General features: G+C 40.2%; 1 protein-coding gene across 2 annotated transcripts; it reads left to right on the top strand.

The window, feature by feature from the left end:
• Positions 1-1,255: 1,255 nt before the first annotated feature.
• On the top strand, positions 1,256-12,985 carry LOC145459147 (integrin alpha-1-like). 2 transcript variants are annotated; one of them, XR_013921290.1, is made up of 11 exons: positions 1,256-1,905; positions 2,875-2,960; positions 3,044-3,177; positions 6,226-6,343; positions 9,105-9,282; positions 9,687-9,756; positions 9,817-9,959; positions 10,235-10,340; positions 10,475-10,592; positions 12,386-12,681; positions 12,742-12,985. XR_013921290.1 is itself a non-coding variant. In XM_080337773.1 (10 exons), exons 1-10 carry the CDS (start codon positions 1,697-1,699, stop codon positions 12,502-12,504), a joined length of 1,281 nt encoding a protein of 426 aa, XP_080193899.1. In that variant the 5' UTR covers positions 1,256-1,696; the 3' UTR covers positions 12,505-12,985. The 2 variants fall into 2 exon arrangements, 1 of the variants encoding a protein (XP_080193899.1); XM_080337773.1 differs by having other exon boundaries at positions 12,386-12,985.
• The last annotated feature ends 565 nt before the right edge of the window (positions 12,986-13,550 follow it).

Genomic DNA, 13,550 nt, shown 5'->3' with positions numbered 1-13,550 from the left:
GTAACGATGGTAAATTTGTTGCTTGGATGTTTGATTCAGTACCCTAAAATGACATTTTCTTGATAATTGCCTCACTTATGTACCAGTATTTGAGAGTGCTCCACCGTTAAGACAATGGGAATATGAGTTTTACCAAAATATAATTGATGTATCTGACTGAAATAAAGAATAACAATAAATTCGTCGGTACTATAGATTTGCAAAGTAAAACCATATCCTAAATATTGCGGTTGCTGGTCGAAAATTTGCATCATGCATGCTTTCGCGTAACGGTAATGACATCATCTCTAAAATGCATACAGCTTGTACTGTGCTGACTTATTAGCATAGAGTATTTCTGTGTAATTGTCAAATGTTGTCACATAGCATGGCACACACCAATGACGTACTAGGATTTGTCACTTGAAACACCTTACGGATTAATCCTAAATACCATATGCAGATATGGCATTTTCAATACGGTATAGTTCTATCTATTCGGTATCGAGAGCCACAATTTCACGCCGATATCACGTGTAATCGAATAGGAAGACACACAGATAACTTACAAGCGAACGTCTTTTAATTTATTAAACGTTTCGAAAGGGTGAACTGTTATCGACGAGCACAGATTAAGGTAGTTCAAAATTTCAAATTCATCGAAGGCTCACTCCGGATTTATTCTTGTGTTCGAGAATTTCTAAAATTATCGCGAATATATATAAATAGAACTCGCAATACGAGCCTGAAATTAAGCCAGAATTTATCGGTCAAGTCTACAGTATACTATGACAGTAAGATTGATAGACACAGCTAGATTTCAGATGCGGTTGACCATATGCTACATATAGACGATAAGATTACGAAAGACCAGGCCGTTTGTACTGATCGAGTGTTCCTATTTGATTTCGAATAATGACACGTCATGCCTATGAGGCGTATTTTGCTTACAAAATAGCATTCCAGATCTAATAGTTTCCCAAATCCTTGTCATATAAAGGTTTTCCATGATTAGTCAGACGAAATTTTGGCTTGTCGAGCGATTGGTATTGGTAATATTATTGGTTTGATATTATTCCCATGACTATTGGCCTACAGTTTTATCGTGAGGCAGTTACCTAGAACACGAAGTTTCAAGGCTTTCTCTCCAAATTCCAACTGTATACTGCAAAGTTGGATAACTATAACATTGTCAGCTTTTCCAGGATTAAAATGATAGCCGAATAGCTTTTTTCCAAATTATAGAATATAAATAGAATCACATAGGTATACATTTTTTCAAATTAGATTAGAATTACAATTATTTATCCAGAGTTTTTCCCAAGTTCGGTTAGAATTAGAATTTCAGAAATTTAGTTCGTATCAAATCAGAGTTCATTATCACAAAGCAAGCGAATGCCTAATGTCTGCACACAAGCTTGGCTCGTTTCGCACTATGCAGTTCCCCTGTAGTATTTTGCGGAAAATCAAAAAATAGATTAGAACTAGAGCAAAGAATCATTTTACTAATTAGACTAGAATTAGATTACCGGCATTTCACTCTAATTATTTTAATTTGACAACTAGAATTATAAGTAGAATTGTCTAGTTGTCCAAGCTGTTTATACTGCTTGTATTTCACAGAATATATTATTCTACCCGTCGAGTATATTCAGCACATTCGTGAGACAGTTGGAGCTGATTTCTGCAGCAGTTGAACCGAAGCCTCACCAGCCGCATGGCGCGGGATCGTATTCTTCTCTTATGCCTTTACATCTCACACTGTGGATACCCGTCACTGTGCTTCAATGTTGCGACTACGCAGAATACAGCAAAAACGTTACTTTCTCCTGTTATCAAGTCTACCCCCGGGAACGTGCTGCCAAATTCGACGACGCCATCTCTCTACGGTTACAGTGTGAAAATGTCGAACGAGATGCCTCCGAGGTAACGGCGGTCTGAACGATATTACCAATAACCAGGGCTATGCTAGTGATTCGAGTGGCATAATGACATGTTAGTGTCAATAAGTAGGAAATAGTACTAACACTAGCTACTACTACTACTACTACTAGGTACTAGCACTGTTGACTTTGTGGTTGCATTCACGGTACATACTTGAACAATTTAAGTCAGTCTTACTGTTATGACGTGACAATAAGCGTTACCAGAATACTCGAATCATTTAGGAATACTATAGTGGACTAACCGAACCTTACCTGTTATGTATACAGATTAGAGGTCGACCGATTATCGGCTTGGCCGATTATCGGCGCCGATATTTGGAAATTTCTCGAATATCGGTATCGGCCAATCTAGGCCGATATCGCGACCGATATTTTATATCTAACTACAATCTACCTTTTCTGAACTGATCTGCAATTCTGTATCATGTTTTGATTTTCGGGTTATCCCAAATTTCAACGAATGTTCACAATTAAGCAATAAGTATTTTCGATTTCAGTTTTCTCGTTTGTTGTTCACCTTTCTGTGGCATGAACAAGTGCCACCTTGCCTAATATATAATATTTTTGGCGAAATAGTTCTCTGCTCCTTCCATATTAATATCGGCCTATGATATCGGTTATTGGCCTTGTGAGCGTCGAAATATCGGTATCGGTATCGGCCTGTAAAAATCAATATCGGTCGACCTCTAATACAGATACACGATTTCGCCCCGCCCTGCTAACACCTCTCAGGCTGCAATCGGTCAAGGTTACGATAGTTGCAGCCATTTATCACACATCTAATGAAAAAATATCTCCAAATTTTGGCAACGGATCAAAAACATTCGCTATATGGATCGAATTTCGAGAAACAAATTATTAGATATGCCATCATAATTCTACCATATTTTATAGATGGACCATAACGATACATTATACGCCTATAGTAACCAGCTATATCATTTTACAGGATATTGGTGTCAGCTCCCAAAATTTCCAACACAGCAGAGCCTAGCAAACAGGCTGATTATGGTGACGGTCGCGAATCATCAAAAGGTATTATCTCAATCATAACACGATTAACTTCACTGCCGTTAAAGTGATGAGAAATATATTCCGATTATATTTTGATAATCCAGCTGAAGGCGGGATCGAGAGTTGCCATGTTCACTTTGACGGCAGGCCAGACTCATGCACGATATTGAATGTACCCGGCGTAGAACCTGGCGATTCATTTGGATTATCCGCGGACATCAGAGCAAATGATATGATGGTGAGTAAACGTATCGGCTATAACCTGATAATGCAGGATATCACGGCATAGGATGGAAAATCCATTTGCCGAGAGGTGCATGACTGCTATTTGAATCAAAATATTAGGACTAAAGGCTGAGCAATGGGCATAGGCCTGTTCATTCAAGTCTCTGAATCCAAATTGTCATGATTCGAGTCGGGTATAGTGAGAGACTATTTTTTACGAGTACTTAAATTATGCACCTCTTTCTACTTAGTGTTATATTATCAACGATAGTCGATAATTATAGTTTCGATACTTTTTCCTGTCGTAAAGACCTTGAAACATCGACTGGTCGCACCACAGAATCCAAAAAAGTAGCAGAAAGCTATACGCACATCAGTGGAACTGGCATTGGCATTATTTTGTTTGTGATCGCATAATTGAACTTTATTCATCACCACCCAATCCCATACCCTTATGACGTTAATAGTGGAATACTGAATACTGACGCAATAGTGGAATACTGAATTCGACACCAATCCTAAAACTCGATTCAGAATAGATTCACTCAGGTATTCGACTTTGCACAGTCCCGATCCAGGCTATAGTGAATCGAAGAAATTTCCGTACACACTGTAGTCGTAGATAAGACCAGCTTAGGGTTGCCATACGTCCGGAATTTCCCGGACATGTCCGGAATTTGACTGTTCAAACTAGCGTCCGGGAGGAATTTCTAAAATATGCCAAATGTCCGGAATTTTGAAGACTTGACGTAGGCTCATAATTTTTTCGTAAATCAGCATGAAAACAATATTGTTTGGGAATATTTATGCTGATGCATGGTATTTTTCTTCGCGCTGCGCGCGATTTACTGTCACATTTATTGATTTTAATATGGAGACTACCACCCGCGCAAAAACTGCAATAAAATATAATAAAAACAACCTACATTCACTGGAATAAGCCTATTTGTAATCGCAATTATAGGAGAACGGTATATTCCTGCAGATCGTTAAGGCCGTATAAATGCTTTATTCAAAGGTAGTGGTTCCAAACGGGGGTCGTTTGCCTTTATTCGACGTTTTCGAAGATGTTGAACGTAATTAGCTTCCAAAATAGCCCTTGAGTAAGTGTGAGCAAAGGTGCTGACTTCTTTTAGTTATCAGCTCGTCAAATTCTGATCTGGGCCACTAACATTTTCAAATTGGAGATGGAGTCGCGACCATTAAAGGTTGGAAACCACTGGATGTGTTTTTTTTTTATAAAGCTCCGTGGTACGGCATAAGGCCGGCATAAGGTTGATAAACAATCTTATCGGTAGGACATGAACTTGACTTAACGATGTGCAATTATGCTCCCTGTATTTTAGAACTCATTATACTCCACCAACTCTTCCGCTAACTCTGATCATGTGGGCGGAGAGTAGTATCTAATCGTTGGGTTATAATTTTCATCTGAACAAGTCACACTCAATGTACAATGCGATAAGACACAATGCGATGTAATGAACAGATAGGTGGATATCGAACGACACGCAGTTGCGATCCTTTTTAGACTGATATCTACCTCGACCTAGAGTGCCCGATGTAACAGTTATTTTCGATGTTGATCTTTTAAAGCCACTGCCCTTTCTAGTTCTTTCCATTCCTTGTGAGTGCTTTCATTGGTCGGATCTTTTTCTGGACTTTTTTTTATCGCCGTAAGGACGGTGACGGCGGGGAAAGAGGAGCCCAGATGAACCTCCGACGGGAATCAAACCTGTGTCGCCCGATTCGTGGGCGCTTATCGGTAACACACACATCCACATACTCCTGAACCGGATCATGACCACCTCTGTGGTCTATGAGCAAAACTTTGCTAGTGTGACGTCATAACTCATTTTGATATCCACCAGTGGGCGCTAAAGAGTGTCCGGAATTTGGGTTGCTGAAATATGGTAACCCTAAGCTAGTATAACAGTCATAAGTTGTTACAACTATCAATTTTGATAATAATTGAGTTATATACGGGCATAATTTTTACACTATTTCATAATAAAATTTAGCCGAAATTGTAAATTAACATACAGGTTTTAAGTTTTGTTATAAACCTAAAGATGATATAATGTAGGTAGGGCATATCCGACAACCATTCACGGGCCGGTTAATTTTCAAAAAAATATTTGGTGGACCGCTGGATCTTCAAAAATTGAAGAAAACAAAACAAAAAATGCACAGTATGCAACCGTTGTTTTGTAAGTATGGGACTAGAAAGTGACACCTTGAGGGTTTTGTTCGTAATTAAATATGTTAATGATGGTATCCATGTGATTTTACGGCAGCGTGTCTGATGAGTCGAGGTAAAATTGTCGTTGTCGCGCTACCTTGCTCAATGCTCATTTTCCACTACCGCCACACGCACTAGGAATGCATGTGATGCGCCGCACGAAAACACCTGGCAACAGTGACACCCGGTCATCCACAAAATGAATAAATTGAAAAGAAATCGTGCGAACTGAATGGTTTAACGAGTCAGGTGGAGATTTCGCTCGCTTGTCGTGACCGGAGACGGCATGAACTTGGAGTCGAATCGGACATGTTACCAGGCCTAATGTTACCATACAGTGCTATAAATTACGGAACTTTCGAAGTTCTAAATCAGTTTGATGTTTTATTTATTTTATGAACGGTAGTGGACAAGCCTTCAACGTATTGCATTTTGCAATTAAGGAGTAAAATATTATTATATCTGGCGGACCAGCAACGGTCCCCGGAACGGTGGTTGAGAAGCACTGATATGCGAGATTCTGTATAGCCCCACACAGTCGATTGCTTTGACGAACAGTAAGAACTATCAATGCTTTCCAACCGACATACAAACATCAGATGCCACCTTATTTTGTCGCTTGTACTTTTATGTTCTCTTCTATTGTTTTTCATTCAGTGTACAAGCCTCCTCCATACATCGCTTAGGCACAGTTGGGTGTCTGATTTCAAAGACCACTCCGAGCCGTTTCGGCACCTTCCATCTTTTCCTTGTGTCACAATCTTGCGGTGTATTGATCTGATAAATTTGTTAATAATAAACCGAACTGAACATACTCAGGCGTGCTCTCCAGCTAAAGCTGACAAGTGCACCGAGTCGATTACGCTACCTGGCTTCTGCTACGAAAGCAAGGATGGCGGAAAATCTTGGACGGAATTCCGAGATCAACCTAAACCAGGTACGACTGTTATTGTCGGTTCTAGCGCCAATATTGGTGATACATTTTGATACATGTATAATGTGTAGGGTGATAAATATGGCACTTTCGATATGAAATAATAACGCGCGGTACATTATCTCCCGTTGAGATTGCCCGGCAAGTAGGCCCAGTGACTGTTTCGGAACTATATATATTTTCTGCACAGACAACCGAACATGTACTAGATTTCCTTCAAAACAAATATAATCCTTAAGCAGCGGTTCCGTTTTGAAAGTATTCCGTGCCCACGTATTTGCTCGAAGTATACGAATTTTATGTTTGTAAGGTTATAGTGTCTATTAGGGATGGTGTGAACCTCTGAAAGGTTCAGGTTCGTGTGAACGTGAACCTTTTTGAAAGGTTCTGTGTGAACACGAACGTGGACCTCGTGACGTCACGTGACGTCATATTGCTAATTTCAACCTCATATTTCAACCAAGAGATTGCCTATATTAATCTACTGTACACGATACCGAGCGACGACTCGGGGCCACATAATGTCTCAGTACTTCAGTAAATATTGACGTTTTAAACGTCGCCAAATGTATCAACTGAGGCAATCAAATGATATAATAATCCCATAAAATCAGTATCTTGCGTCGCTTTGCCAACAATTTCGACCTGATCGGACAATGTATTCGGCGTCTGAGTATTGCCACATGGATATTGAGCCGATTATAAAATGGGTTTATGATACAGTATACATATGTAGTCAAGATTGACCCCGTACGCCTGCTAGATTTTTACATCAGAAGACGATATCAATCTCATTGATTGGTTGAATAAGGATCATTCGCTGACAAAATACAGTGTATTTCGCTCTTGATGTCATGTGATTGCGGGTCAAGTTCACAGCACAGAGACACTAAATATGCACAAACGTAAAGCTGGATATTTCGAGCAAACTTTTGTAACAATACAAGTAAATTTTTTGAGATTGTCAAGGGCATGCTCGTTTAGTGTTGACTGTTTATGCTGCCAGCTCCGTGCATAGAGTGGCTCGCAGTTGAAATTCAATAAATTTGAACCAAAGATGTTATAATGAAGTGAAAATTGCAATATATGAAAAAGGTTCACAGTGCAGAACCTACCAAGGTTCTGTTGTGAACGCGAACCTCAAATTTTTCGAGGTTCACACACAGAACGCGAACGTGAACCTCACGTTCACACCATCCCTAGTGTCTATTAGAGATGGCGTGAACGTGAGGTTCACGTTCACGTTCTGTGTGTGAACCTCAGAAATTTAGAGGTTCACGTTCACAAACGAACCTTGGTAGGTTCTGCACTGTGAACCTTTATCAGATATTACGATTTTTGACGTCATTATAATACCGTATCTATGGTTGAAATTTATTGCATTTCTACTGCGGGCTACTCTATGCATGACCCTGACAGCATTAAAAAAAAATCAACACTAAACGAACATGCACATTGACAATCTCAAAAATTTACTTGCTTTGGTACCAAAGTTGTCTTAAAATATCCATCTTTTCGTTGGTGAATATTTAGTGAATATCTGCTGTGAGCTTGACCCGCAGTCACACAACACCAAGAGCGAAATACGATGTATAGGCTGTCAGAGAATGATGCTTATTCAATCAATCAATGGAATTGATATCGTTGTTCAATGTAAAAAAATATCGCAGGGTAATGATATATATAACTTGTTAATGGGGTAATGTCGGTAGCAAGTATAGAAACCCGTTTTACACTCTGCTCAATATCAACGTAGCAATACTCAGACGCCGAATATATTGTCCGGTCTGGCCTAGACCGTCGAAATTGTTGACAAAGCGAAGGAAGACATTGATGTTATGGGATTCCTACATCATTTGATTGCACCATGCAGTTATCATACATTTGGCGACGTCTAAAAAGTCAGTATGTACTTCATCATAGTGACATAATGCGGCCTGAGCCGTCGCTGGGTATCATGAACTGTACAATGTACATTTATATTTCACTTCACTGAAATGTAGGGTTGGAATTAGCAATATGACGTCATGTGACGTCACGAGGTTCACGTTCGCGTTCACACAGAACCTTTCAAAAAGGTTCGCGTTCACACGAGCCTGAACCTTTCAGAGGTTCACACCATTCCTCTGCCTATATTGATATATATATATAGAGAGAGATGATATTCTTTTTCGCCTGCACCATCGAGATGCTTTGACGACGGAGTTGCGATACGGCCCCATGAGGTCATCTAGTCTGCGCCCCCGTTTTTTTTTTCTCCTCTATGCTATCCGTGATTGCTGAGCGCCTAGCAGGATAGCTGCCGATACCAATTTTCGAGTCTTTGGTATGACCCGGCCGGGGATCGAACCCACGACCTACCGCTCGAGAACCCGGACGCATACCCATTACACTATCTCGCTCGCTAGTTGACATTGTTTACAAATTTTCAGACTCTAGATTGGAATATAAGTAGGGTTGAGCAAAATTAAGAGCTATCAACGAGAATTATAGTTTCGCTACTATGTCATATCGCGGAAGCCTTGAAACAATCCAAAGCATTTAGTACAAATCTAATATGCAGTATGCATTATGAACGTTAGTGAAAATTAGATTTCCATACTATTGCCGACGGTGACGTGCCGGCGATTTTTATCTTGCTATTCCTGTTCTGCGGCTCCGTATAAATCCGGCAGGGGTTTCCCGCTGATTGGCACGACACCGATATATTTCAAATCCCAGAACCTGGGGAGTAAATGCTTTCAAATCGGAAATTCTTTCCTAGAGTGCCCGGTCCGCTATATGGACATTATATTCGTACTGGATGGATCCGGATCGGTCAGGAATGACTTCGATACCGTGAAAAACTGGACCTCGAGCATGGCGAATGAATTTGACTTAGAGAATGGAACGGCGCAAATTGGAGTTATCCAGTACTCACATTGGGATCCTAGAATAACGGAGTAAGGAAATTTGTAATCGGAATATGAGATGTATTCTAGTTGTTTGTAACTCTTACCCGTTGTTGCATACAAGCAAATCTTCAAAATCACATCATGCACCTGGAAAGTGTCCCTTATGCCTATTGTCACCCGAACTGCAGATATCGCACCTGCTCTATATCTTTCATCCTGTGCGGACTTTGGCTATGAGTTTAACGTATTAGTGTTGTCCTCAGCATACGGAATTCTGTTACAAAGTTTCTTCAGTCATTACACTTATTCATGCCATTTAGTAGGTACATTTCAGTATTCTTGTTTCCATTCAAAATTATACGAACAGATTGAAGGAAATGTGACAGTTCCGACTAGTGCTGACGGATATGTAGCCATCTGATTATGATGATTATGTGACATGTATTTGACAGGTTCGCTCGACAAAGGCACATGACAACAGAAATCGAGGTCGGACAGTATAAGACGAAAAAAACACTATCGGTAATAACAATGAAATGAAAAGTTCTAGTTGGCCAAATTACCGATTCTCATATGGTACAGAATGCGATTTCCAGAATAACACATCAAGGATTCACCACGTACACAGCGCATGCTATAAACAAGACAATTTTAGACTTCGAAGCGTCACCGAGATGGAACGATCGAGAGACGAAAAGAGTTATGATACTTCTCACGGATGGAAGGTATACTTGTAAAGGCACAGTCTCCAATTGTTGCAAAGCTGGTTTGATACACATTGACATGGATAATCGGATGTGATATGGATGATCAACGTTCGTAATCGCAATCTGTCGGTGTCAGGCGATGTAACATAATGTGTTATTAAATGGAACAGTTTTTGTTCTTGTTCATAAAACAAGCAGCTTTGGATCTTGCCAGCTATTGTTGTTTTGCACTACGGTCGAAAGGCTACAAAAAAGATAGGGGAATGATAGTAACGATATGTTTCTTCGCCCAGAGCGTCAGACAGTATTGAACTACAAGCAGCCGCAGACTACATCCGCTCAAAGGGCATCGTCACGTTCGCTGTTGGTGTCGGAAACTTCGTCCCCAGTGAGCTACGGGTGAGCATGAGTATCCAATGAAGAATTTGAAACGTGCAGTTTCAGTCAATTAAACCAGGCATTAGATCACTTCATTTGGAGAATTCCAAACATGAGTACACTGCATCAATGTAAAATACTTTGAAAAATTCCAGATCATCGCAACGGGAAATACCTCCTCTGACGACCGAGTCTACAGCGTTGCGAAATTTTCAGAACTGAGCGGGATCATCCATAGTTTGCGATCCGAAGTTCTGAACCTTGTTCTTGAAGGTACACGTTGATGGTATATATATAATATATATACATATAGGAAGTAAACGTTTAATTCTGATCGCTAATTAAATTGTTTTTTAATGTTATATGGCTGGCATTTGTAACTGACAATATGGACCACTAAACATCCTACAAAATAAAGGCCGTGAACTCGAAGAGAGATGGTTGTAATCTTCCGCAGGCCGACATGCGGACTTGGGTCTATACCTGGCGGAATTGGGACTGCGATTTATGATTTTATTTAGCAGAGCATACGTACATGGTATACTCAATAGGTTATTAGTAGGGCAAGTTTTTGTTGCACCAAAATCGCGAGAACATTGCACTCAATTGTAACAAAAGTTGCAGTAAAAATTTTCGTTCATAATTTTTGTTGAATTGTTGGGGTATGAGATAGTCGAAAGGTTTCGCTGTATGACCTAGTTCCTGCAGAGATGTTAAATCTGCTGCTTTGGCATTTAACGACATTTTTCCTGGCACACAAAGAAAATTAGGCAATGCGGGAATAATTTTCCCCAAAAATGTCAAACGCATAATGATAGCGCCCTCCCCTTTAAAAAAGACCAATAACACATCTCATGCCCCCTAGGTCTGCAAACTTCAACAAAGGCATTTTACAAAAAAAGCTCACTCTCGGCGACTTTAATCAATCGCCCGAAAACAGCGGCCCAGTGAAAATGGAACTTTCGGCGGTCTCTCCTGGGCGTTCATGAAATGGGAAACTATCTCAAATTTAAACGACAGAATTAATGAAGCGATCTATTTACCTATTGTTCGGGCACGGTCGTGCTTGGCAGGGGTATTTGAACTTCTTGCTTGCAAGCCATTGTGTCATAGATAACGGATGTCATGCAGCTAAGTGAGCTAACCCATCATATAGCTCTTTGCCATGCAAATTAAAGAGAATAGAACCATACCAGAAATAGTTTATAGAATGTTGTTGCACTATAAAATCTCTCCAAACAGCTTAAAACATCACAAAACATAGATTATGAGCAATGTTCCCTCTAATTTTTGACGAGTCTGCGCACGCTCACCAACTCACCGCGCAGAGCTTTGGAAAACAGTGCGTAATGACCAAAAAAAAGGTCATCATTTCGGAATTTTTGTGCGCAACTTAGATTTTCTGTGCGCAGACACCGTGAAAGCACTGCGCAGTTGCGCACGTGCGCAGCTTAGAGGGAACATTGATTATGAGTATCTAGTAAGCTGTCAGAAGCTGTAAAAAAAGTTGCAGAAGCTGCAAAAATTTGACCTAGTTATTAGCCTATCTTTAAATTGGCAATCGCCTGCTATTCTCAGATCGTGTATGATTGGAACTAGGGTTGCATTTAAAACAAAAATCAATTTAAAACAAACATGTTTAAAACAAGGCCCTAATTTAAAGCATGTTTCTTATTGTTTCTTTTTTAAACCATGACGTCACGAATATTCAATTGTGATGTCATAGTAGATTGACATTGACAATTGAAAATATAGGGTAAATACAGCTTCTTTGACGAAATATCTCTACTATTAATGTTGAACCGACTATTTTGAGGGTTCCAACCATCCCATATTGATATACGTCGGCTATATCGGTAGGTAATTCTCCGTAGGCTCACACAGCTTGTTTTTTGGAAAGTATTTACACAATTATGGCATAATTTTACAACTTGAAAAACATAATTTTTTTAAAGGCATTAATTTAAAACACTGTTTAAAACATGTTTGCAAAATTTTTTTAAAACACCGTTTGTTTTAAATGCAACCCTAATTGGAACATGCCCTTACCCTCTCCCATTCGATAGGTCGTACCAACAACGGAGTCTCCGCTTATAAAATGGAACACGCCCAATCCGGTTTCTCAACTCGACTGTCAGCGAGGGTAAGATCTCTTGCACTTCTGTGTGAACCGGGTGGTGTGTGATAATAGGAATGGATGCGTTGAATGGTTGGTGGGATGGATGTAACGTGTTCCGCGAAACGGCAAATGGTTTCTTGATGAATTTTATGTAGCCTCACCCTGTCGCTTCGAATGCCGTGCAATCGCTTTAATTTTATTACTGGGAACGTGGTAACCAGCGGGACCGCTACGTAAATGGCAGTAAGTTAAATGCAATGCAGATTTATAACCGCTGACTTTAATCGTGTACACGTCTTTCAGCATCCAACCGTGTGGTCATCAGTGGAAGAAGGTACTGGTTTTAACCCGTGAATCGTGACGCGTTGGAAGATGGGTTCGCACCATGTTCTTAACCAAGAGAAATAGGACTTGGAGTCTTAAATATTCAGAATTCTTTAATAATCCTTACGGCACCCAAAAGATGGGAGCGATTGGGTCACCGAATTTCGTCGTTTAATAATATAGGAGGTCACACCAATGCGGTTCTCGATGCCCCTTATCCTTTATTATGAGCCACTTTGCTTGCAGTCCGTGACCAGCTGATGATTTTCACACTGGGTGAGAGACACGATGCCGTCATAGTTGACGGTTAACCAATCGCAGAGATTGCATCATTTCTATGAAATTGTAGGCAGCCCCAGACTATCTTCTGCGCTCTCGAGACACCCCTGGAAGATGCTGATATACTGATAGTGCAAAGGCGACACTTTTGCTAGGAGTTACATATCTTTGATTTTCGATGAGACAACATTGGCCAAACTGTAAGCTGTGGTCTGTGATCGCGGAAGTAGTTTGAAAGTTGAAAGTTGTTTTGTCATTAAACCTGGGTTGCCTCAGTAACCACAGAGAAGATGTCGGGTCGCTACGTGTTGAGGATCACTGTTATAGTCTGTGTTTTCGTATTTACTTTGGTATGAGTAAAATGAAGCTGTGTGGTGATCGTCAGTTAGGAGTGAAACAGAGCGTGCGGCACTCTGATGGTTTATGTGATCGGGAACAGGCAGACTTGGACTACTAGAAAATTTTCAGCTTTTCCGAATTAGATTAGAATTAGAATTAGAGCAACACAG

Source organism: Botryllus schlosseri, chromosome 16 (assembly GCF_051294905.1).
Source record: "Botryllus schlosseri isolate E-star chromosome 16, Bs_hap1, whole genome shotgun sequence".
In the NCBI taxonomy this organism is placed as follows: domain Eukaryota; kingdom Metazoa; phylum Chordata; class Ascidiacea; order Stolidobranchia; family Styelidae; genus Botryllus; species Botryllus schlosseri.
The sequence above is the reverse complement of the archived record's forward strand: the minus strand, read 5'-3'. Positions and strand labels throughout refer to the sequence as shown.